The sequence below is a fragment of the Ambystoma mexicanum genome, chromosome 9 (assembly GCF_040938575.1).
Source record: "Ambystoma mexicanum isolate Mex_15411 chromosome 9, UKY_AmexF1_1, whole genome shotgun sequence".
In the NCBI taxonomy this organism is placed as follows: domain Eukaryota; kingdom Metazoa; phylum Chordata; class Amphibia; order Caudata; family Ambystomatidae; genus Ambystoma; species Ambystoma mexicanum.
Genome location: NC_090931.1, coordinates 658757480 through 658783999, shown reverse-complemented (window position 1 = coordinate 658783999; position 26520 = coordinate 658757480). Strand labels below are relative to the sequence as shown.

At 51.4% G+C, this 26520-nt stretch overlaps 1 protein-coding gene across 1 annotated transcript in view; it reads right to left on the bottom strand.

Moving 5' to 3' along the window:
- The window catches only part of AOX1 (aldehyde oxidase 1), a 738465-nt gene that overhangs the window by 424299 nt on the left and 287646 nt on the right, over window positions 1–26520 (bottom strand). Inside the window, exon 17 of the mRNA XM_069615435.1 lies at window positions 16422–16591. Within this exon, the coding sequence (XP_069471536.1) occupies window positions 16422–16591 (170 nt within the window). The remainder of the gene's footprint in view (window positions 1–16421; window positions 16592–26520) is intronic.

The following is a 26520-nucleotide window of genomic DNA, read 5'->3' as shown; positions in this document are numbered from 1 at the left end:
TCGAGGGCAGATGGTGGTAGGCGCCGACAAGTGCTGGGGGGGTGGCCTATAGGGGTACAGAGACAGTCATGCAGTGCTGTGGGCTCGGAGGGGACAGGGGTGGTACACACTGCATCTGCCTCGGCAAGGTCCTTGCAGATTTCAATGTGTCCTGCAGAGTTGTCAGATGCCGCAGATATGTGGCCTTGGATTGGGGCTCTCATCTTGGTGAGAAGGGTGAGACGCTATTGCCTTTGGAGCAGGCGGCAGGCCAGTTTGCCAGAGGATGAGCATGATGCAGGCCATTTCCTCTCTGCCACCCGGCACCTGTGTTTTGGGTTCACAAGATCCGAGTCATGCCAGGAGTCAGCATTGGCATGGGGCTTCAGGCGGATTGTCATGACCGTGGCAAAGACATCCAGTGTACCTGACATAGAGTGGAGCATGGAGTGGGCCCTGTCAGGATGGGAGTGAGCCTAAGGGGGAGCTGGATGGGGGGGGATTTTGGCAGCATAAGCCTCGACTGACACACACTTCATGGGTTGGAATACCAAGAAGGTGTGTGACAGTGGTGTGGGTGGCTTTGCCTGTGGGGTGGTGAGGGTGAGGTGGGAGGAGAGGAGAAAGTGATCACTCCAGGAGAGAGGAGTGCAGAGAGGGATGGAGAGGGGAAGGTCAGATGAGATCAGAGCATCAAGAGTGTGCCCTGCAGAATGAGTAGGGACAGACGGGAGTTTAGAGGGTGATAGGGAGTTGCTGAGGTCACGGAAAAGTCACGTGGTGGGGACAACAAGCATGCAGGTGAATGCGTACATCACCAAGGAAGAGGATTTCAGTGTCTGGGGACATGAGTGAGGAGGAGAGGTGAGGACACTCAGAAAGGAAGTAGTACATTTGACCAGTTTTCCGATACACAGTACGCACAGTTTGTGAATGTCGAGGTGAGATAGAGAGAGACGTCACACAAGCCATTCCAGAGGGGAGTAGGTCTACGTAGGAGTGACAGTGGCAGGAATACCCTCAGGGAAGGCAAGGGCACACACCCCCCTGCACAGTAGTGCCGGGACAAGGAGAGGATCTCCTGAACGTCAGGTAGGAGTGTGTCAAAGATGCAGACAGAGCTGGCCGTCAGACATGTGTCCATGAGACCAAGGATGTCAAGGTGCATTGCCTCATGTAAGTGACATATATGGGAGGAATGCCTGATGCAGCGGCAGAGTAAGGAGTGTAAATGTGGAGGAGGTTGACAGCCTTGTAGGACTTACGGGGAGTGCTACAGATCAGAGGTGCAGCATGTGTAGGAGTTGGAGTGGGAGGCGGAGAAGGATAATGGGAGGGTGCAGGGAGGCAGTGCAGGATAGATGAGGAGAGAGGAGGGGGGACAGCAGGAGAGGAAAGGAAGTTGATGAGATGTGGGTAGCATTTGTCAAGGAGAATAAGGTTGGCCTGAGGGCCTTGGACTGAGATGATCCCATTACCTTACACATCAATTGTGGCCTCTGAGGATTGGAAGGAGGCCAAGAGTACACCCCAACGGGTCACACCATTGATGGTGGAAGAGGAGCAAGGAGAGAGGACTGGGACCATGTGAAGGGTCCATGGGACAGGCAAAGGCATGTATGAGCAGATGTCAGTGAGAGTTAACCTTGAGTAGGCTCAGGTGTACTTGTCAGCAATAGGGTGGGTTGCATTGGAGGGCAGGGTGCCCTCATTTGACTGTTTGCAAGCAGGTGTCGTGAGTAGGGCAACATGGTCTGAACAGTAGAAGTCAGGGAAGATAGACCATGAAGAGCAGCATGGAGTGTGAGGGAATGGGGCTTGGAACCAGACGGAACAAGAGCACACAGGTAGGAGGTGGGTGTCAAGGCAAATTCCACAGTATGACAGCATGTTGAGTGCCATGTATATACAGAGGACGCATTAGCATGTGGTATCATTGCATGTCAGGCATGTGACGATGGAACTTGAATGGCTGGGGGTAAGTGTAGGAATGGTATGTAAGACATAAGATTAATAGACAGGGGAGAATGAGCAACAATGTCGTGAAAAAATGACAATTCAAGGGGAACTTCCATGGTGTAGGGCCATATGTGCACTGTTGGCAGTAGGGATAGTGCTGTGGGCACATGGTGTTGCACTGAACATACTGGATGAGGCACATGGGTGACACTATCAACTCTGCCACACACCCCCTTGACAGGCACCCAACATGAAGGCTTCGCACACACACCATGCACATGGATATAACACGCATGCATGTGCACTCACCGGATGATGCCTCGTAATCAGGGAGATCTCCCACACCTTGGAGTTGTCCCTCGGTGACGTAGGATCCAGCTACGGACTCGTGTGGTGTGAGTTCTATTTCCTGTGCTGGGGACCCACCTCCAGTCACCAAGGTTGCGGCATGACTTGAGGCCAGCTTATCCTTTTCCCTGCGCTTAAGGTCATTCCAGCGCTTCTGGCAATCACTAGCTGTGCGCCTCACTACTCCAAGGGCACTTATTTTGTCAGCAATGGTCTGCCAGTGTGCCTGGCGTCTGGCATGTGTGGTCTTGGACCCTGCAACGATGACCATTTCCCTATCATGGTCTGACACATACTGAACAAGTGCATTCAGTTCGGCGTCTGTGAAGCTGGGCTTCCTTGATGGGCCGGACTGTGCAGCCGTGCCTGGGGCATCAGCCTGTGCCGGACGTGCACTCTTCCTCTTCCGCTTGGAAGGGGGTGGGGATCCAGAGTGTCCTACGCCGCTGTGGACACTAGGGGCAGGAGCCGTGGTGGACTCAGTACTGGGTGTGTGGGATTGCACACTCAGCATGGGAGTAGGTGCAGGCATTGGGGGTAGAGGGATAGGGTCAGGCCTGATCTGAGGTGCATGAACTAGGACCGACACAGTCTTGGCAGGGTGTATGAGAGGTGGGGTGGATGGAGCCACACCCTGCCCACGGGGGGCAGCAGATGACCTATCTGGCATAGATGCGCGTGTCCTGATGACACCAATGTGCACCGGTGCACGTGCAGTGGACCTGCTGACCTGGATGTCAGCGATGGAGTCACCCTCAGACAGGTCTGGTGCCACAATGGGCTGGTCCAACAAGGGCTGATCAGGGTTGGTATCAGCCACATGACCCTCAACCTGGGGGGGGGGTCAGGGGGGGGGCATGGGTGTCCCTGACTGGTCCTCCAGACTGGGGTGGACAGGGGCACCCTGCAAGTCACAACCACGTCCCCTAGTGGATCCTCCACGGCCACCACGTGTGGCTCGGCCACCTTTGCCACCCTTACGGCTTGCACGCCTCCCAACCATGGCACTGATGTTATTGTGCGTATGGGAGTCGGTGTGCACAATTGTCCTGGGCAATTGGGTGTCAAAGGGGTTGGGTACCAGATGGTATTCGTACCCTAGTGCAGTGGCAAGGCTATATGACACCCCTGGGGAAAGATGACGGGTCACGCAACGCACAGGCACCCCAAAAAAGTTAAGGAACGTGCACGATACCCCTCCTAGACCACGTGCGCGGATGAAAAACCCTGCACTACGCTGTGGCATCCAGTAACACAAGAATGAACATATGCGTGTCACACGCAGCCTAGATTGACCTCTGAAGAGGTACGTGACACACGGGGCAAGCACAGATGATAGATGCGTGCGCAACTCACCGTCTGCCAGGGAGAAATGCGTCAAAAATACGCGCGTGTGCGCGTTGGCAACACCCCCGCCAAAAGAAGAATGGTACGCTGTCTGAGGAGACAGGACAACAGTAGAAGGGAACGCTGTGTGAGGAAACAGGCCCAGGAAAAAGAGCAAAAGAGAAAAAGCTGTCAGAGGTAACAGGGAGTACGACCTTTGAAGGTCGTGAAGTAAATCGCGTGTCAACTGACAAGAAGTCCAGAATACACCAACTCGCTCTCCACGAAAAGCACGTACAAGGAAATGGCGTTCTACATGTACCTTTTATGCAGGCCCACAGGTCCTGCGTCACTTCCGCGTGTAGGCGCTGAAGGGCCAGCCTCCAATCACACGCATTGACACTGGCTTGTATTTCTTTCACGCGGGTTGGGAAACGGCCGTGCGTTATAGACGCGCTTGCGCGCCTGGCCCTTTGGACCAATGAGATCGCGTACGCGTGCTGACGCGCTCGCGCGGGAGGTTTATTTTTACACGCGGGTTTGGAAACGGCCGTGCGTTATGGACGCGCTTACGCGCCTGGCCCTTTGGACCAATGAGATCGCGTACGCGTGCTGACGCGCTCGCGCGGGAGGTTTATTTTTTCACGCGGGTTGGGAAACGTCCGTGCGTTATAGACGCGCTTACGCGCCTGGCCCTTTGGACCAATGAGATCGCGTACGCGTGCTGACGCGCTCGCGCGGGAGGTTTATTTTTTCACGCGGGTTGGGAAACGTCCGTGCGTTATAGACGCGCTTACGCGCCTGTCCCTTTGGACCAATGAGATCGCGTACGCGTGCTGACGTGCTTACGCGCCCTTTCCTCGGATTCCACGCAGACGTGCATGATTTTCACGTGCCAATTCACTCCGTATCAAGCTGGCCACGCGTTCACACACGGAAGACCACGCTCCTGCCCCGAAGGCCGGAATCCTGCCCCCCAGAGCCCCGAGCACGCTCCCACCTGCCATCTGCTGCTGCCTGACTGCCTGCTGCCCACGTGCCCTGCTGTTTGCTGCCTGCACATCAGCCAGGGGTGCAGTTGCTGTGACCACCCCTGCTGGAACCAAAGACTCCCGACAGCCGTACCATCACTCCACAGCCCAGCCCCAGGACCCAGTTGCCCACCCACTCCTGCCTCTGGGGTTGCCATGTCAGGGAGCACAACATCTGGCACGAGTGGCAACCCCCGGCCAGGGAGGCAGAGGGCCACCAGCTTCAGTGCCACCGAAGTTGGTGTCCTGGTGGAGCGAGTCCTGGGGCAGTTTGATGCCCTCTACGGACGGATGCGCCTCGACAAGGAAGGACGGACCAGGATCTGGACGGACATTGTGACTGCCATCAACGCGGAGGGGGTGGCAGTCCGAGAATTCCATCAAGTCAAGAAGCGCTGGGAGGACTACAGGTCCAGGACCCTGAACAAGGCCCGGCGCCTCGTGAAGGCAGTGGATGCCAAGGGGCGGCGGGGCCACTTGTCGCAAGATCAACTTCGGGTCCTGGAACGCATATCCCCAGCGCTCCATGTCCAGGTCCTTGGGAGGCAGACCCGTCTGGAGTCGAGCGGTGAGTGTACATGCATACTGATTGTAAGCTGTGTGTGTGGTGGTGTGCCAGGAGTGTGCATGTTGCACATGTCTTTGTGTGGCCATGTATGAATGTGTGTGTGCAGGGCTGTGAGACAAGCACATGTGTGCCTGTGATGTGTGAGACAAGGATGGTGCATGTGTGTGTGTGTGTGCTTGCAGTGCAAATGCTTGTGTGTGGGCACATGTGTTTGACTGTGCATGTGAGTTGGCATGCTTGTGGTGTGACACATGGATGTTGATTCCAGGTGCATTAGTCTGCAGTGTGTGCGTGTGTGTAGTTGTGAAGGGTGCAACAGTGTTGCAACATGGATGCAGGTGACACTGTCATGTTGGAGAGTGAATTGCAAATGTGACATGGATGTTCATCTCATGACTGACAGTTTGCGGAGTGGTACACATGCTTGGATGTGTGCTTTGCATGTGTGCATGTGTATTTGAGTCCGTGTGTATCATGTGATGTGTGGCTCACCTTTGTGTGCTCATGCTGCTGTATGTGAATGTATGTAGCGGGCTGTAGCAATATGGCTGTTGAATGTCTCATGTGTGTGCGTTGAGGAGACAAGTGTGTTGGGATTGTGATGCCAGGTCTGGAGTATGACAATGCCACTCTTGTACAACTGTTATGTGTGTGAGTCAATTGTACAGTGTCCTGATGCCTGTCTCCTGTCTCTCCCTGCCTGCAGCGTCATCTGATGTGGAGGGCGGAGAAGGTGCTGTGGAGCACAGCGGCAGGGATGCCACCGCCAGCCGGAGACGCAAGGCCCGGCTCCCCTCCCCTGTTGTCATCTCGTCGGGGAGTGAGGAGTCCGGTGCTGTGTCCCAGGTCGCAGCTGCCAAGGGGAGGTCCAGGAGGCGCAGGGGGAAGTTGGACTCCTCGGCAGCAGAAGGGGCAGCTGAGACCCCACAGGGTTCCGCGGCGGAAGATGGCAGGGAGTCATCCAGGTTGGTGGTGGGTTTGTTGCAGGAGGAGGCCGTGCAAGGGACTGAGATGGGGTCTGGAGGTGGGCATTCCACTGGTGCTAGTGGTGCAGCACAGGGGCAGGGACAGGAGGCAGCACAGGCCGCCGCGGAGGTGCCTGTGTGTAATCCTGTCCCCGGTCCTGTGTCTGCATCATCTTGCACCAGCAGGGTTGCCCACGTCCGGACCCATTCTCAGGGTGACCAGGCTGTATTCCTCCATACACTGGGCCTTGTTCCGACCCCCTCCTCACCTGAACCCCCTATGCGCCAGTCGTCCTCCGTGCCATCTTCCTACCCACCTGTCACCTGGGTGCCCTGTGGAGCTGCCTCTGACGATGGGGCCAGGCTGGTGGAGGACACATCCCTGCCCCAGTCGGGAGTCGTGAGTCCAGCAGGGGTGGCCACCGCAACAACAGCACCCCAAACAATGGAGGATGTGCAGGCAGCAGGTGTCAGGGCACCGGCACCAGCACGTCAGCAGCAGGAGGAAGAAGGTGGGAGCCTTGATGGCTCGGGCCATCACCATCAGAGGGGCAGGCATCGGCCAGAGGGCAGGAGGACCCTGGACGTCAAGTGACTTCCGTGTGGCAGCGGTTGGGCCATGCCATAGATGTGGAGCGGCGGCGGGCGGAAGAGGCGCGGCTCGCTATGGTCAGGGCGGAGAACTCCATGCGGAGGGCCCTGAGGCGGGCCGAGTGCCTCGAGGCCATCCACAGGGAGTTGGAGGTGGGTACATCGGCGTCCCTGCGGACCCTCGGGGCTGTGGAACGGGGCCGCCTCCGGGACATCGAGCGGGTGTTCGATGATGCCCTGGCCCGGAACAACAATCAGTGAGCCACAGGACTTGCCCGCCGCCTTTGTATATAGTTCTGTAGTTTAGTTGTAGTTAGGTTTCCTTTGTTTGAATGTTATTATCTGGTTGCCAAAGGACAATGCACCACATTTTTGTATATAGTCATTTTCTTAGTTGGTGTAAATAGTTAGGTTTCATTTATTAGGGCTCATGGACCCGGTTCATCATGTTGATGGTTTGAGGGATGTTGATATTAGTTTTAATTTTTCACATGAGGCAATGTGTTTCTTCTTTCATTTGTACTTGGATTTAATTTTGGACTTTGACTTTGGACCCCTATTTTGATTTTTTTTTGTTAATTAGTGTTCCTGATTTTTTTGGTTGTACTTTTTTATTATTTAGTTTGCATTGCATGTTTATTGTTATTTTTAATTTTTACCATCCTTGTTTGTTTTGAATACATTTTCATTTGATCCTTCAATGTGTTGTATCATCTCATTGCTTTCATGCATGACATGTGGGGTGTTTGGACATTCACTTGCAACATCTGTGTGTGACAGACATGTGTTCATTCATATGATTTACATTGGGTGTGTCACATGTCATTGTGTTTGATCTGTGGGTGGATGGGATAGTTGTTTGGGAATTCTTGCAGGGCAGACTGTCCATTACGGTCATGATTGTGTGGGGTTGTGACCCAGGTGAAGGTGGACATGGATGGTACATGGGTGGGGGCCTTCTGGCAGGTGCCCCTGACTGCTGGGGGGGGGTGGGGGTGGTGGTAGACATGGGTGGGGGCCTTCTGGCAGGTGCCCCTGACTGCTGGGGGGTGGGGGTGGTGGTAGACATGGGTGGGGGCCTGCTGGAAGGTGCCCCTGACTGCTGGGGGGTGGGGGTGGTGGTAGACATGGGTGGGGGACTTCTGGCAGGTGCCCCTGACTGCTGGGGGGGTGGGGGTGGTGGTAGACATGGGTGGGGGCCTTCTGGCAGGTGCCCCTGACTGCTGGGGGGGTGGGGGTGGTGGTAGACATGGGTGGGGGCCTGCTGGAAGGTGCCCCTGACTGCTGGGGGGTGGGGGTGGTGGTAGACATGGGTGTGGGCCTGCTGGCAGGTGCCCCTGACTGCTGGGGGGGTGGGGGTGGTGGTAGACATGGGTGGGGGCCTTCTGGAAGGTGCCCCTGACTGCTGGGGGTGGGGGTGGTGGTAGACATGGGTGGGGGCCTTCTGGAAGGTGCCCCTGACTGCTGGGGGGTGGGGGTGGTGGTAGACATGGGTGGGGGCCTTCTGGCAGGTGCCCCTGACTGCTGGGGGGTGGGGGTGGTGGTAGACATGGGTGGGGGCCTGCTGGAAGGTGCCCCTGACTGCTGGGGGGTGGGGGTGGTGGTAGACATGGGTGGGGGACTTCTGGCAGGTGCCCCTGACTGCTGGGGGGTGGGGGTGGTGGTAGACATGGGTGGGGGCCTTATGGAAGGTGCCCCTGACTGCTGGGGGGGTGGGGGTGGTGGTAGACATGGGTGGGGGCCTTCTGGCAGGTGCCCCTGACTGCTGGGGGGTGGGGGTGGTGGTAGACATGGGTGGGGGCCTTCTGGCAGGTGCCCCTGACTGCTGGGGGGTGGGGGTGGTGGTAGACATGGGTGGGGGCCTGCTGGAAGGTGCCCCTGACTGCTGGGGGGGTGGGGGTGGTGGTAGACATGGGTGGGGGACTTCTGGCAGGTGCCCCTGACTGCTGGGGGGTGGGGGTGGTGGTGGACATGGGTGGGGGCCTTCTGGCAGGTGCCCCTGACTGCTGGGGGGGTGGGGGTGGTGGTAGACATGGGTGGGGGCCTGCTGGAAGGTGCCCCTGACTGCTGGGGGGTGGGGGTGGTGGTAGACATGGGTGTGGGCCTGCTGGCAGGTGCCCCTGACTGCTGGGGGGTGGGGGTGGTGGTAGACATGGGTGGGGGCCTTCTGGAAGGTGCCCCTGACTGCTGGGGGGTGGGGGTGGTGGTAGACATGGGTGGGGGCCTGCTGGAAGGTGCCCCTGACTGCTGGGGGGGTGGGGGTGGTGGTAGACATGGGTGGGGGACTTCTGGCAGGTGCCCCTGACTGCTGGGGGGTGGGGGTGGTGGTGGACATGGGTGGGGGCCTTCTGGAAGGTGCCCCTGACTGCTGGGGGGTGGGGGTGGTGGTAGACATGGGTGGGGGCCTTCTGGCAGGTGCCCCTGACTGCTGGGGGGGTGGGGGTGGTGGTAGACATGGGTGGGGGCCTGCTGGAAGGTGCCCCTGACTGCTGGGGGGTGGGGGTGGTGGTAGACAAGGGTGTGGGTCTGCTGGCAGGTGCCCCTGACTGCTGGGGGGGTGGGGGTGGTGGTAGACATGGGTGGGGGCCTTCTGGAAGGTGCCCCTGACTGCTGGGGGGTGGGGGTGGTGGTAGACATGGGTGGGGGCCTTCTGGAAGGTGCCCCTGACTGCTGGGGGGTGGGGGTGGTGGTAGACATGGGTGGGGGCCTTCTGGCAGGTGCCCCTGACTGCTGGGGGGTGGGGGTGGTGGTAGACATGGGTGGGGGCCTGCTGGAAGGTGCCCCTGACTGCTGGGGGGTGGGGGTGGTGGTAGACATGGGTGGGGGACTTCTGGCAGGTGCCCCTGACTGCTGGGGGGTGGGGGTGGTGGTAGACATGGGTGGGGGCCTTCTGGAAGGTGCCCCTGACTGCTGGGGGGTGGGGGTGGTGGTAGACATGGGTGTGGGCCTGCTGGCAGGTGCCCCTGACTGCTGGGGGGTGGGGGTGGTGGTAGACATGGGTGGGGGCCTTCTGGAAGGTGCCCCTGACTGCTGGGGGGTGGGGGTGGTGGTAGACATGGGTGGGGGCCTGCTGGCAGGTGCCCCTGACTGCTGGGGGTTGGGGGTGGTGGTGGACATGGGTGGGGGCCTTCTGGAAGGTGCCCCTGACTGCTGGGGGGTGGGGGTGGTGGTAGACATGGGTGGGGGCCTGCTGGAAGGTGCCCCTGACTGCTGGGGGGTGGGGGTGGTGGTAGACATGGGTGGGGGCCTTCTGGCAGGTGCCCCTGACTGCTGGGGGGTGGGGGTGGTGGTAGACATGGGTGGGGGCCTTCTGGAAGGTGCCCCTGACTGCTGGGGGGGTGGGGGTGGTGGGAGGCATGGGTGGGGGCCTTCTGGCAGGTGCCCCTGACTGCTGGGGGGTGGGGGTGGTGGTAGACATGGGTGGGGGCCTGCTGGAAGGTGCCCCTGACTGCTGGGGGGTGGGGGTGGTGGTAGACATGGGTGGGGGCCTGCTGGAAGGTGCCCTGACTGCTGGGGGGGTGGGGGTGGTGGTAGACATGGGTGGGGGACTTCTGGCAGGTGCCCCTGACTGCTGGGGGGTGAGGGTGGTGGTAGACATGGGTGGGGGCCTTCTGGCAGGTGCCCCTGACTGCTGGGGGGTGGGGGTGGTGGTAGACATGGGTGGGGGCCTTCTGGAAGGTGCCCCTGACTGCTGGGGGGTGGGGGTGGTGGTAGACATGGGTGGGGGCCTGCTGGAAGGTGCCCCTGACTGCTGGGGGGGTGGGGGTGGTGGGAGGCATGAGTGGGACATGAGTGGGGGCCTGCTGGAAGGTGCCCCTTACTGCTGGGGGGTGGGAGTCATGGGCAGGTGTGCAGGGTAATCCCCTGTGGTGTGGACTGCATGCAGGGGACGTGGAGGCTGTACAGGGGAGACCTGTGAAGACCCAACGATCGGAGTAGCGTGTTGAACTATCCACGCCCCCCCTGAAATGGACGTAGCATGGGATTTCGCGTGTGAAACGTTCCCGCGCACCCCTGAAATGGAAGTAGCCTGGGATTTCGCGTGTGAAACTTCCCCGCGCACCCCTGTAATGGACATGACCTGGCTTTTCGCGTGTGGGACTTCCCGCGCACCCCTGGAATTCCCGTAGCCTAGCTTTTCGCGTGTGAAACTTCCCACGCACCCCTGTAATGGACGTACCATGGCTTTTCGCGTGTGGGACTTCCCGCGCACCCCTGCAATTCCCGTAGCCTAGCTTTTCACGTGTGAAACTTCCCGCGCACCCCTGAAATGGACGTAGCCTGGGATTTGCCGTGTGAAACTTCCCGCGCACCCTTGACAATCGCATGGGCCGCTTGCCGTGATGGTCCAGGGTTAGCGCAGCCCCTTGCGCTGGTTTGGGATTTTGATGGGATTTCCCAGCGCAAGGGGCGTTCCTGGGGGCGTAACTGGCGCTGCAGCGAGTCGCTGCGCCACTGTGCGCCACGGCTGCCTGGGGAAGCTAAAATCCATGAATACGCTGTGCGCCGGATTCGGTTTTGGCGCACGCGGCTGGCACAGACTATCGCACGCGCACGCTTTGCGCCAGCCGCGTGCGCTACTTGTGCGCTGAATTCTATGAATTACCCTGCCAGTGTCTTCCACATCAGACTTGTCCTTTGTGTAGTGACCATTCAGGCTGTCTGACTTGTATAAAAAAAGGTACAATGAGCCTGGGTATTTGAAGGTCAACTAGCACAATTATAGACTGGCCAGTCAATTGGACACAGTCCAGTGCAAAATATGGTCTTGTTTATTTGACTTAACTGTGTGTCGACATTCTTTCTTTGTCCTAGTGTCAATGGGACAAACCTCGATGTGGTTGCTGTGGACAAAGTTGTGGGCAGTCACAGAACCTTAAACTACAAGATAATGCTAAGTACAAAATGTAGGCAGAGTGAAGGATAGTGCACTAGGAGAATGCAGAGCCATGGGGCCAGAATGCATCGTGGGTAGGTAGGAAGTGTGAAAGGTAACTGTTTAAAGGAGATAGGATGCTTGCACCAGGTTACAATATGGCAATCAGATCCGGAGTCAAGGCAGAAAGTGTTTTTAATAAAGAAAACCTTTAGGGCCTCATTATAAGTCAGGCGGTAAGGGGTTAACGGCGCCGGTAAAGGTGCCGGCGCCGTCAACCCTTTACTGCCTGATTACAAGGTCCCCTCGCGGGACCCGCGCTGCACCTCTGGTTTTACCAGAGGGTACCGCGAGGGGAAGAGGGAGCAAACAACGGGCCGCTCGTAATCGGCCCATTGTTTGCTCCCCCTCCCATTCCCATTTCAGCCCTAAGGGGGCTGAAATGGGAATGGGGAAGGTCCGGGCCCGGGTTCCTGAAGGGAGGAATTACCAGGCCCTCCGAACTCGGAATGGCCCGGTAATTCCCCATTCTGGGAACCCGGACCCGATTTTGGCAGCAACCATGCCGCCAATAGCGGCATGGCTACTGCCAAAGTCGTAATGACGGCCTAGTCTTTTCTGGGACAATTAGTGGTTTTCCTTGGATCTGATGGTGCTTGCGAGCTCATTCCAGAGGAATGACCCCATGCAAGTCATTTGGGTGTAGCAAGGGGCAGTCATCACCAGCCCTACAGTGCTGCTTGTTACCCCAGTTGTCTGCAATGTACTAAATCTGTCTACTGATCTGAGAAAAGTAAGAATTCCTGCTACTGACCTGGGTTTGTTAACATTCCTTAATCTCTTTTCTTTAATACAGATTGTTTTAAAATACAATGGCCCTTAATCAGGGTCAAAGTGTGTTTGATGTCTCTTCTGCAACCCATATGATTTTAGTGAAATGGTGGTACTGGATGCCCCTAAAGGCATCTAGTATTCTGCCATCATATTTCTAGTTCCTGAATGGCACTACAATTGGAGACTTTGGGCCTCATTTCGAGATTGGAGGTAGTCATGGCGCTATTTGCGCCATGACTGCCTCCAATAACGGTACCGGCACTGGTCTCGTTCAATGGGGACTTACCGGTGTAGTCCGACCTTTGCAGGACCGGTAAGTCCCCATTGAAAAAAACATTCCCCATTCCCATTTGAGCCCCCATAGGGCTCAATGGGAATGGGGAAGTAGCTAATAACGGTACCGCCATTTGCGGTACAGTTATTAGCTCTGAAGTCCCTTAGCGGGTCCCGTCCATAACGCCTGGTAAAACCAGGAATTGAAGGAGGGACCCGCTAAGGGAACTCGTAGTAGGGCGGTAAGGGATTACCAGCACCGGTCTCCTTAACGGTGCCCGTTATCCCTTACCGCCCCACTCGGAATGAGGCCCTTTGAGTTGGAAGACCTAATGAATCTATTGAAACAGTATTTTCTGTCTTTTGTTTGAGGTAAACTAGCCCATACTCTCAGTAGGCTCACTGTATAAAGGAAGCTGGCCCCCTGCTGCAACCGTGAACTAGTGTAAGGATAGCAGAACTGGAGTAACTTGATCCCACAGTTTCAGGCCAAAGATCAGCCTGGCAACTTATTCTGGATGGTCTGAAGTTGGTTGGTAAGGCATTTTGGGAGGCCCACGTAAAGGATGTTGCAATATTCAAGTGATGCGATCACGATGGGCAATGGCATTGACATCACCACTGCAGACAGTGTCTGACCTGTAACGCTCAATGACATCATTGAGATGTATGACAAAGTCATAGACCTGCACCTAAGCTTGGATCCGCTTTACCTTCTCAATGAGCTTCTCTTTTCCAAAGATGGTTCTGCCGAGCAGACACTCCGCCTTTTAAGAAGGTGGGCCATTGGCAGCTTTTCTATTGAGGAAGCAGCAGGCAGGCAGGCATGTGGGCCCACTGCCATAATCAAAGGAAGAGAATCTATGGAAGAACAAATGCTGGAGAAATCCTATTGGGATTACCTCTGTTTTGTGTGGCCAAGGCTGCTTTGGCATAATTAATGAGAGTCCTATTGAGCTAGCGGCCGAGAGCATCCATTTTCACCTTGTCATTGGCTGTACGAGTAGTGCAGTTGTGATAGAAAGGGAATTAGGTGCATGGTATGTACATTGTGGCTTTGTGATGATATTTTCTAGAGTTAGAAAGTTGTTTGGAGATTGTGTATGCCTCGTGCAGCTCTATGATGAGCTACTCTAAGAATGATAACAATATTGGGTGCATTGCACGAGGGGATTAAAGCAGGGTGTGAGTACTGTGATTACAATGCAACATTTTAGAATTAAGAGTGGTTTGTGTGAATGGCATCAGAATTGCATGCTATAACAGGAAGCATGAAAGGATAGGTTTGGCTTTTTTTCACATCTGGTCTACTGGGCGACTCATTATCATACCAAAGTTTCTTAATAACCACAGCGTCAGATTGTAGAATCCAAAACCTTGCGGAGTAATTGAATATAAAGAGTGTCGCAATTCACTGGAGTACAATGGTATAAAGCCTAACCCGTTAAGTAATTGTTTAGAGAAGGAGACCCCAGGACTCTGCGCCAGTTATTCACAATTGCTGTACTTTAGTGACAGTTAAATCAAAAAGGTGCCCTTGATGATAACACGTGTTTCGGCTCAGCAGAGTCTTTCCCAAACCTGGGCTAGTATTCCAAAATATAAATTCACCTTAGATTGGTGCCAATATGATATGTGTCTTCTTGCTCATTAAATTAAATTAGAAGTATTCTTTTTCTAAATTAATGAGCAAGACGATGTATATCATATTGGCACCAATCTAAGTTGGATTTATATTTTGGAATACTAGCCCTGATTTGGGAAAGGCTCTGCTGAGCCGAAACACGTGTTATCATCAAGGGCACCTTTTTTGATTTAACAGTCACTAAAGTACAGCAATTGTGACTAACTGGCGCAGAGTCCTGGGGTCTCCTTCTCTATAAAAGGAAGCATGTCTGGTATGCCTGACCAGCCCAGGCTTTCTTATGACAGTATCATGAGGTTATTGTACATGTACAGCTTTATTTAGGAAAGTAGTATTCCATAAAAGCAAAACAGTAATCAAATAAAACATGAATTAAAAGCACAGCGGCAGTAATCCCATAAAAGATTAAATATTACAGTCAGCAATGTTACAAAAACAAATAAACATACCTAGCGCAAGGGGTGCAGGCATATTAAGAATGTCACTAGAACTCTTCTTTAACCCCAGAGCTCTCTTGGTGTGCTAGTAACTAAACATGTATATCTACAAATAAAGATATATTTCCTAAAACTTCAAAGACTTGCCTCAACTTGGGCAAACCAAAGGTTCTTTCCATGTGATTTTGAAGCTCGGCTGTTTGCTACATTAATGTGTAGAAACTACACAATAATTGCTGTAGTTCTGACGAGTATTGTATTGTATGAGTGAAAATTCTGCTAGAGTCCAAGTTGATGTTGTATTGTTTGCGCAGAGTATATAGACAAATGGCGGTTGCATTGTCGATTATTTCTGAACCTTAAGATCGGGAACAGAAAGTAGTTCCTCAAATATGCATATTTTGAGCAGAAAAAAGAGACATGAAAAGAACTCTCCGGTGTAGCTGGGCAGAATGGTCAGAATATTGTAATTGATTCGCAATTTCGATTATTCCATAATGGATTGCAAAAGCTCCGTTTAAGACCATTAAAACAAAGATTTTAAATGAGAGAACGATCAGTCAGGAAAATACTACAGTTAAGATGCGGCTGGGAGCCACTCCCTCTTGATATGGCTAATAAAGCACAGTTTGTTGGTCGCTTTAGTTCAGCTTCATGTCTAGACTACCAAACCTATCATGACTCTTATGTATACAGGAGCTCTGTACCAACCTTATGAGTATAGAAACCCTGAAGGAGGCTCACCATCCCGTCAAAGGCCCAAACATGCAGCGGAACTATTCCAGACAGAAGAGCGGACTAGAGTAACAGACACTGAATTTGGAACACACCAATGGCCGAATTTTCTTTTTTGAACAATGTGTCAAATGTATGTGAAACTAGCAATGACATGTACACACTGTACATTATATATTCAGATGTGCATTTCTTGGAAAAAGTAATTGAAGCATTGTAATAAACCAAATGACTCTTTACATTGCAAAATAAATGTGTTGATAAATTCAGCTTTTCTTAGTACATAAAGGGTAACCGAGACGTAAAGGATTTTTGGTTTTCAGGGTTTTGCATACTCAGCATATCCCTAGTCTCTGTAAATAACCAGGCTCCTCCCATATTTTGTGAGCGGTCACATGACTAGTGCAACTCCATCATAAGCTATCCCACTATTCACAGGTGGATGAAAGGGGTTACAGTGTTTGAATTCATTATACTGGCTTTTGGGTTTCATGTTAAGTGAGTTCATGTCTATTTGTTGTTTACTTTTTGTGGTTTGTTGAGGCAGTCCATGTTCAAGGCCGATAAGGTGCATACCACTTGCATGTATTAAACATGTACGGAAACAAGGAATGAGGGATTCATGGCACCAACAGTAATGATTATTGCATTCAAAACATACAAAGAGGCACCATGCTTCAACCTCACAAATATGCGATACAGATCATCATTGCAAAAATCTGGTAAAGCGCTAAATTGAACAGTAAAAGCCATGTGTTGAATATACATTTAAAAGCAAGTGACAAGCGGCAATTTAGTTTGCAAGGTTCGCTATACAAACATTTGCATACTCTTGCACACCTAAAAGAACTTACAGGATCTTGGCATGGGCCCTTGAGCTGGTGACGAAAGCTAAAAAGAGCTCTCCATCCACTGCAGGCATGTCGTCAACATAAACCGCCTCTCCAGTGGCTTGCTTGATCCCAGACTGGTGCACTATTGGACGTCCCACCGGATCATCGGACGGCTGATCAAGGGAAACATCCTATGCAATTAGAAAGAGGTGTACTTCAGTAACATGCTAAGGATCATCAGACGGCTGATCAGGGGAAACATCCTATGCAATTAGAAAGAGGTGCACCTCAGTAACATGCTAAGGATCATCGGACGGCTGATCAGGGGAAACATCCTATGCAATTAGAAAGATTTGTACTTCAGTAACATGCTAAGGATCATCAGACGGCTGATCAGGGGAAACATCCTATGCAATTAGAAAGAGGTGTACCTCAGTAACATGCTAAGGATCATCGGACAGCTGATCAGGGGAAACATCCTATGCAATTAGAAAGAGGTGCACTTCAGTAACATGCTAAGGATCATCGGACAGCTGATCAGGGGAAACATCCTATGCGATTAGAAAGAGGTGTACTTCAGTAACATGCTAAGGATCAGCGGACGGCTGATCAGGGGAAACATCCTATGCAATTAGAAAGAGGTGCACTTCAGTAATATGCTAAGGATCATCGGACGGCTGATCAGGGGAAACATCCTATGCAATTAGAAAGAGGTGCACCTCAGTAACATGCTAAGGATCATCGGACGGCTGATCAGGGGAAACATCCTATGCAATTAGAAAGATTTGTACTTCAGTAACATGCTAAGGATCATCAGACGGCTGATCAGGGGAAACATCCTATGCAATTAGAAAGAGGTGTACCTCAGTAACATGCTAAGGATCATCGGACGGCTGATCAGGGGAAACATCCTATGCAATTAGAAAGAGGTGTACTTCAGTAACATGCTAAGGATCATCAGACGGCTGATCAGGGGAAACATCCTATGCAATTAGAAAGAGGTGCACCTCAGTAACATGCTAAGGATCATCGGACGGCTGATCAGGGGAAACATCCTATGCAATTAGAAAGATTTGTACTTCAGTAACATGCTAAGGATCATCAGACGGCTGATCAGGGGAAACATCCTATGCAATTAGAAAGAGGTGTACCTCAGTAACATGCTAAGGATCATCGGACGGCTGATCAGGGGAAACATCCTATGCAATTAGAAAGAGGTGTACTTCAGTAACATGCTAAGGATCATCGGACGGCTGATCAGGGGAAACATCCTATGCAATTAGAAAGAGGTGTACTTCAGTAACATGCTAAGGATCAGCGGACAGCTGATCAGGGGAAACATCCTATGCAATTAGAAAGATTTGTACTTCAGTAATATGCTAAGGATCAGCGGACAGCTGATCAGGGGAAACATCCTATGCAATTAGAAAGAGGTGTACTTCAGTAACATGCTAAGGATCATCGGACAGCTGATCAGGGGAAACATCCTATGCAATTAGAAAGATTTGTACTTCAGTAACATGCTAAGGATCATCGGACGGCTGATCAGGGGAAACATCCTATGCAATTAGAAAGATTTGTACTTCAGTAATATGCTAAGGATCATCGGCCGGCTGATCAGGGGAAACATCCTATGCAATTAGAAAGAGGTGTACTTCAGTAACATACTAAGGATCAGCGGACAGCTGATCAGGGGAAACATCCTATGCAATTAGAAAGAGGTGTACTTCAGTAACATGCTAAGGATCATCGGACGGCTGATCAGGGGAAACATCCTATGCAATTAGAAAGAGGTGTACTTCAGTAACATGCTAAGGATCAGCGGACAGCTGATCAGGGGAAACATCCTATGCAATTAGAAAGAGGTGTACTTCAGTAACATGCTAAGGATCATCGGACTGCTGATCAGGGGAAACATCCTATGCAATTAGAAAGAGGTGCACTTCAGTAACATGCTAAGGATCATCGGACGGCTGATCAGGGGAAACATCCTATGCAATTAGAAAGAGGTGTACTTCAGTAACATGCTAAGGATCAGCGGACAGCTGATCAGGGGAAACATCCTATGCAATTAGAAAGAGGTGTACTTCAGTAACATGCCAAGGATCAGCGGACAGCTGATCAGGGGAAACATCCTATGCAATTAGAAAGAGGTGTACTTCAGTAACATGCTAAGGATCAGCGGACAGCTGATCAGGGGAAACATCCTATGCAATTAGAAAGAGGTGTACTTCAGTAACATGCTAAGGATCAGCGGACGGCTGATCAGGGGAAACATCCTATGCAATTAGAAAGATTTGTACTTCAGTAACATGCTAAGGATCATCGGACAGCTGATCAGGGGAAACATCCTATGCAATTAGAAAGAGGTGTACTTCAGAAACATGCTAAGGATCAGCGGACAGCTGATCAGGGGAAACATCCTATGCAATTAGAAAGATTTGTACTTCAGTAATATGCTAAGGATCATCGGACGGCTGATCAGGGGAAACATCCTATGCAATTAGAAAGATTTGTACTTCAGTAATATGCTAAGGATCATCGGCCGGCTGATCAGGGGAAACATCCTATGCAATTAGAAAGAGGTGTACTTCAGTAACATACTAAGGATCAGCGGACAGCTGATCAGGGGAAACATCCTATGCAATTAGAAAGAGGTGTACTTCAGTAACATGCTAAGGATCATCGGACGGCTGATCAGGGGAAACATCCTATGCAATTAGAAAGAGGTGTACTTCAGTAACATGCTAAGGATCAGCGGACAGCTGATCAGGGGAAACATCCTATGCAATTAGAAAGAGGTGTACTTCAGTAACATGCTAAGGATCATCGGACTGCTGATCAGGGGAAACATCCTATGCAATTAGAAAGAGGTGCACTTCAGTAACATGCTAAGGATCATCGGACGGCTGATCAGGGGAAACATCCTATGCAATTAGAAAGAGGTGTACTTCAGTAACATGCTAAGGATCAGCGGACAGCTGATCAGGGGAAACATCCTATGCAATTAGAAAGAGGTGTACTTCAGTAACATGCCAAGGATCAGCGGACAGCTGATCAGGGGAAACATCCTATGCAATTAGAAAGAGGTGTACTTCAGTAACATGCTAAGGATCAGCGGACAGCTGATCAGGGGAAACATCCTATGCAATTAGAAAGAGGTGTACTTCAGTAACATGCTAAGGATCAGCGGACGGCTGATCAGGGGAAACATCCTATGCAATTAGAAAGATTTGTACTTCAGTAACATGCTAAGGATCATCGGACAGCTGATCAGGGGAAACATCCTATGCAATTAGAAAGAGGTGTACTTCAGAAACATGCTAAGGATCAGCGGACAGCTGATCAGGGGAAACATCCTATGCAATTAGAAAGATTTGTACTTCAGTAATATGCTAAGGATCATCGGACGGCTGATCAGGGGAAACATCCTATGCAATTAGAAAGAGGTGCACTTCAGTAACATGCTAAGGATCATCGGACAGCTGATAAGGGGAAACATCCTATGCAATTATAAAGATTTGTACTTCAGTAATATGCTAAGGATCAGCGGACAGCTGATCAGGGGAAACATCCTATGCAATTAGAAAGATTTGTACTTCAGTAACATGCTAAGGATCATCGGACAGCTGATCAGGGGAAACATCCTATGCAATTAGAAAGATTTGTACTTCAGTAATATGCTAAGGATCATCGGACGGCTGATCAGGGGAAACATCCTATGCAATTAGAAAGAGGTGCACTTCAGTAACATGCTAAGGATCAGCGGACGGCTGATCAGGGGAAACATCCTATGCAATTAGAAAGATTTGTACTTCAGTAATATGCTAAGGATCACCGGACAGCTGATCAGGGGAAACATCCTATGCAATTAGAAAGATTTGTACTTCAGTAACATGCTAAGGATCATCGGACGGCTGATCAGGGGAAACATCCTATGCAATTAGAAAGATTTGTACTTCAGTAACATGCTAAGGATCATCGGACGGCTGATCAGGGGAAACATCCTATGCAATTAGAAAGATTTGTACTTCAGTAACATGCTAAGGATCATCGGACGGCTGATCAGGGGAAACATCCTATGCAATTAGAAAGAGGTGCACTTCAGTAACATGCTAAGGATCATCGGACGGCTGATCAGGGGAAACATCCTATGCAATTAGAAAGAGGTGTACTTCAGTAACATGCTAAGGATCATCGGACGGCTGATCAGGGGAAACATCCTATGCAATTAGAAAGAGGTGTACTTCAGTAACATGCTAAGGATCAGCGGACAGCTGATCAGGGGAAACATCCTATGCAATTAGAAAGAGGTGTACTTCAGTAACATCCTAAGGATCAGCGGACAGCTGATCAGGGGAAACATCCTATGCAATTAGAAAGAGTTGTACTTCAGTACTATGCTAAGGATCATCGGACAGCTGATCAGGGGAAACATCCTATGCAATTAGAAAGAGGTGTACTTCAGTAACATGCTAAGGATCATCGGACAGCTGATCAGGGGAAACATCCTATGCAATTAGAAAGATTTGTACTTCAGTAACATGCTAAGCATCATCGGACGGCTGATCAGGGGAAACATCCTATGCAATTAGAAAGAGTTGTACTTCAGTACTATGCTAAGGATCATCGGACAGCTGATCAGAGGAAACATCCTATGCAATTAGAAAGAGTTGTACTTCAGTACTATGCTAAGGATCATCGGACAGCTGATCAGAGGAAACATCCTATGCAATTAGAAAGAGTTGTACTTCAGTAATATGCTAAGTATGTAAGGAAAGGTAGATACAAGAAAATGAAAGAACTCATCTCTGTGAAACATGGAGCCATCTCTGTTGATGCCACGCATTATGTCTACCGAGGAAAGAGATCGGCCACCAGTGCGCTGTTTAGTGAAGCGCTTGACACACAGAGAGTTGGTGGCGGAGAATCATAAAGATCTGGAGGGAGAGTATTTAGTGAGACCCAGTTGGAGATAGCTTGGTCCCTGGCCCGAGACAGCCTTATGGATGATGCAGAGGGATTTGAATTTGATCCTTGCAGCAACCGGGAGCCAGTGGAGTGATTTTAAGGCTGGAGAAACGCAGTCCCTGGGCTTGAGGCCAAGGATAGGTCTTGCAGCCCTATTCAGGATTAGCTGGAGGGGTTGTAAAGAAGAAGAGGCTATTGCAGTAGTCCAGCCTAGAGAGAACCAGAGCTCTAGCGACATTGAGCTTCTGGGGGAAAGTGAGGACAGGAAGAATTCCTTTGAGGAGGTGGAGTTGAAAGTGGGACTTCTTGCCAAAGTTGTGAATGTGAGGAAGGAAGCAAAGAAAGAGAGTATTCGAAGATCACTCCAAGGTTTCTGGCTTCAGATGAAGGAGAAGGGTGAGAGCTCACCTTAGGGAATGGCCAGGGTAAGGGGAAGAAAGAGGGAGCACGAGTCCCAATAGGAAGGATCTCAGTCTTGCTGGTGTTGAGGCAGAGGTTATTGGAGGTGCACCAGGACTGGATGGCAGATAGGCAGTCAGGAAGGTTTGTGTCTATTTGACCTAAAACATTTGACCTAATCACATTTGATCAAATTTATTTGACCTTTTTTTGGTCTAATATATATTTAATTAAATTTGACCAAAAAAAGGTCAAAAAATTAGATCAAATATTTGAGGTCAAATGTTTTTAGGTCAATTATGCCAATACCATTAGGAATGATGGAGGAAATAAGGAGAGGATCAGAGGGAAATTTGAAGAAGAGTTGTGTGTCATCTTCATAACACTGGAAGTTGGCCCGTTCAAAAGGTGAGTGCATTGCCACTGAGCTGTCCTCCCAGCTCTTGCTTTCACAGAACTCCCGAGTGACTTTTAGTATCCTTATACTTGCAGTTGGGGGTGCAACATTTTATATACAATTCTCTAGTTTTGACTTCACTGCTGAACTATCATATTAATCGCAACTGACCAAATATGCCATAACCTTCTAGGTATTATGCCAGTGAAGAATTACTAATGGGAAGCAATGCTAACTGTTAATGGCTGCAGCTCTTAGCGACGGATTCTCCACACTTAAAAGGGGCCCTGGGTGCATCCATTCTCTGATCCCTGATAGCTACAATCATATGGCTGAGTGTGGGCCACAAACAGGCCTAACGGCTGATTTTATTACACAAACAAAGGTTTTCATGTAGAGTCAAACTCAAGTAGAAAAAAATATCAAGCAGTGGTTTAGTCTCTTGTCAGAAAGTTCCAAAAGGGTTTGTCTGTCTTTACAAGGTACCACGGTTCGGGGTCTTCCTCCGTCGCTCAGTGGCTATGAAAAGCCGCGAGTTCAGTCTGGCAATGTGGCATGTTTGACGAGTTGGAGGAATATGTCTGCAGGAGAGTGGCAAGCTAGAGGTGCTTTGGAAGAAGAGTTAGAGGAGAGACTTCAAGGTCAGGAAGAGATGGGTGAGGAGGTTTGAGGGAGACAGTATACCATCTGTAGAATAGAATTAGAGGTTGGAAAGTAAACAGGGCAGAGGTTAGAGTAGTTAATGCCATTTGGAGGGGGAGACATTGTAGGGGTAGAATGAAAAAGATCATTTAGAATAAAGGAGGAAAGGTGGGTGAAGAACAGACCCAAGACCATCATGGTGGTTGGAGTGGCAACACGGGGGGGAGGCGGGAGGAGAACAGGAATCAGTACTAGCATAAAAGAGCAAGGAGAATCCCGCAGACCAGGTTGATCCAGGCAGAGTTCCGAGGCAGGAAGAGGTATGCGACAGTGCAGCCTCACTGCGCGTCAAGGAACTTGTTGCACGGTCATGGTAGGTGTACTTCTCAGTCTAGCACCTCGAAACAGGAAGATCAGCAAAAGACACCCGACACGCCGAGCCCGGCCACAGGGCTCTGGAGAGGCAGAGCGCAGGGGCAGAAGCTACACCAATATCTCAGTCTCTTGGAGAAGACTATCGGACTACTCCCTACCTGAGAAATATGGACCTAGACGTCCGATATTCCCAGCCTAAAGTCGCACACCCTCATCATGTTCTCATCAATTCTGAACAAAAATGCCCTGCTCTTTTCCCAACCCTCAAGCATACCCATCTCCCTCACCCCTCTCAGTAGAATGCCACCGCGGTGAAGCCCTTGTCAAGTAGGTGTTTTTATCCTTCACCAGTATAGTCCTTCCGGTCCCTTACACTACTCCCAACCCCACATGCCATTATGGCAGAACCTACCCAACACCTGCTTGTATGTTTAGCATGTGTCTGGCCAGTGGCGGCTGCTATGATAGGGCGGCCGGGCGCCGGCCCCCCAAAAAAAGAGAGAAGCTAAAAGAGATTCAGTCAGAGAACTTCTCTGATTGAATCTCTTTTAGCTTTAGTACTGCTGCATTTCCTTTGCCAACAGCGCGGGGGCGCTGTGGCAAGGAAACAATAGTGTGTTAGGTCGGCCCAGCGCCGGGGCGCGTCCCAATTTAGTATATATTTTTTCTATAGTAGAGTGCGTGGAGCTCGTAGCTCCACGCACTCTACGTAGCCCCTTTCATTAGAAGCCTGGCGGGGCGCTTCAGGGGTGGCCCCGCCAGTCTGAAATTTGCGCAAACAGCGCACTTATTCATTCCCTCGAATCCCTCCCCTGCCATGGATACAGTAATATCATTGGCTGGCAAACAGCCAATGATATTACTGTATCTATGAGTCAGACTATTGGCGGCGCAGGGTGTGTGCGTGCGCCTGCGCCGCCTTCACACCCTGTTGACTTTCTCTTTCCATCCCCGGTACGACGAGTCAACATCAACATTCAAGTTGTGCTGCTGCCCAGCCCCAGTGACCAGGCGCCGCGGTAAGTACCCCCGTTTCTTCTCTGGGCCCGGGGACTGGGAGTGTTACTTACACTCCCCTCCCCGAGCCCAAACTATGTGATCCACCACCACCACCGCCCTGGGCCCAGGGCCAGGGCCGAGTCAACACTGAACGACGTGTAGGCCAAGGCCTACACGTCGTTCAGTGTTGCTGGCTGCCGAGCTGACTGCCGTCAACTTGGGGCGAGCCTTGGTGGTAGCGGGCCACCCGCTACCACCAAGGCTCGCCCCAAGTTGATGGCAGTCGGCGGGGGCCGCCTGGGCCTAGCCTTGTTGTTTATCCCGGTCCGTGCATGGCCCAAGGGCCTTGCCTTGGGCCACGCCGGACCGGTACGCAAGCGCAAGGCCCAGTGGGCCATGCACGGACTGGGATAACCCAGGGCAGGCAGGCGTGTGCTGCTGCTGCCCAGCCGCGGGCAGCCGCGACCACTCACAGCGCATCTGCTAATTGTGCCGTTTTATATTTTCGGCATTTTTCCACAAAAAATGCCGAAAATATAAAACGGCCGGGAAACGGCACAAGTCACCACTGGGAGAGCCCTGGCAGGGAGAGGGTCTCTGCCTGCCAGCCAGGCTCTTCCTGGTGGTGACTTGTGCCGTTTTATATTTTCGGCATTTTTTGTTGAAAAATGGCAAAAATATAAAACGGCACAATAAGCAGATGCGCCGGGAGTGGTTGCGGGCCGCGCGGCTAACGGAAACGTGGGCTCTGCCTCCGAGGGCCAATGTATACAGTGTGCCTCACATTACCAGGCGATGGACAGCCAGATGCCTGACGCGGTGCAAGCCACTGTGCTTTTACTGTCAGCTCCCATGAAAGGGAAATTTAAGGGGAGCGAGTGGTGATGCCCGTCCATTGCCAATTACCTCTCCCCTAATGGGCACACAATGGCACATGCCATCCAATCTTAAGCTAGATGATGATTTGTTATTTATATAGCGCCTTAAGTCAAAGGGCTTTACAGAGAACATGTACATACATTTATCATATCATCACAGCCGAAGTTGGTACTCATTTATCGACCTCGGAAGGATGAAAGGCTGAGTTGGCCTTGCCAGGATTCGTACCTGCGACCTGCCGATCACACATTGATCGCAGCAGCAAGCGCTCAACCCGCTGAGCTATCTTAATACCGACAATTGGTCAACCCTCATAACAACTTCGAGAAAGTGCCATGTTGTGCACAACTGGTGTCGACTGATTTTGGTAGAAATAAACCACAACTTTAGCACACGTTCACCTTTTCAAAACGGTGTTGAGCGATTGGAAGCAAAAGAATGTAAGCAAGAGAACAAGCAGGATAACACGGGGCACACCGCCAGAGGCTCTGCTGGCATGTGTTTCATTCGGGTTTATCACCAATAATGACTCGAGGTGTGGTCAGATACCCCTCTGCATAGCTGAGTTGGCTCTGCAGCCTTAATTCTACAAGCAAAATCCCATTATCATCCAGGAGAGCGTAGCAGTGCACATCTGCTCCCCCTTTCCTCATGATAAAATTACTCCCTCTGGCACTGCGGGAAGGGCATCGCAGACTGATGCTCAATTCGTCCAAATCAAAGCTGTTTAAAGTGCTCACATCTATAGTGTCACATGCCACCTCTTCTCACATCTCATCATTCCCGTTGGGCATCATTTCACCTGCCGCCGCAATCCTCGATCCTCGGGGTCCAGCTGGACAGCGAGATGTGCCTCTCCACAATCATGGCTAATGCCAACAATGCAGCCACCTCCCGCTACTCACCGTGCGCAATGTCTGTCCCGTCTCACCTTCCACTGATCCAAACCTCAATGTTGAGCAGCTACCCAAAGGAGTTAATCAGACGAACTCTTGATTTAGGGACTACAAAAAAAGTCACATATATCCCTTCATTCCCTTCGAATGCCTGACCTCCCGTCCTTTGCACCAGATTCAGTCCCGTCCCATGTGTGTGTGTGCTGTGCGTGGACACGCCCGTCCCTTGTAGTATGTATGCAGCAGTGACATTGGGATCCTAGGGTGAGGCTCGAAATGTGGCCTTAGTAGATAAAAGGGCAAACGGTTTTGTTAAGTTTAACTCTGGGTATAACTTAACGAGACTACAAGGGAAAACCTTAGTTTTATTGTATGTGCATGTGTATTTAACTGTCAGCCTGTGCTTCTTCTTGCTGTTTACCCACCTTCCCCTTTGACCTCGGCTCACTGCCTTGTGTTGTGCTTGCTTGATCTGTCTACCTTCACCCCTTCATCCCTTGTTGTGGCTAGGCACAGCTGTAGCACAGCTACACTGCCAGGCACAGTGCCACTTGCCAGGCAC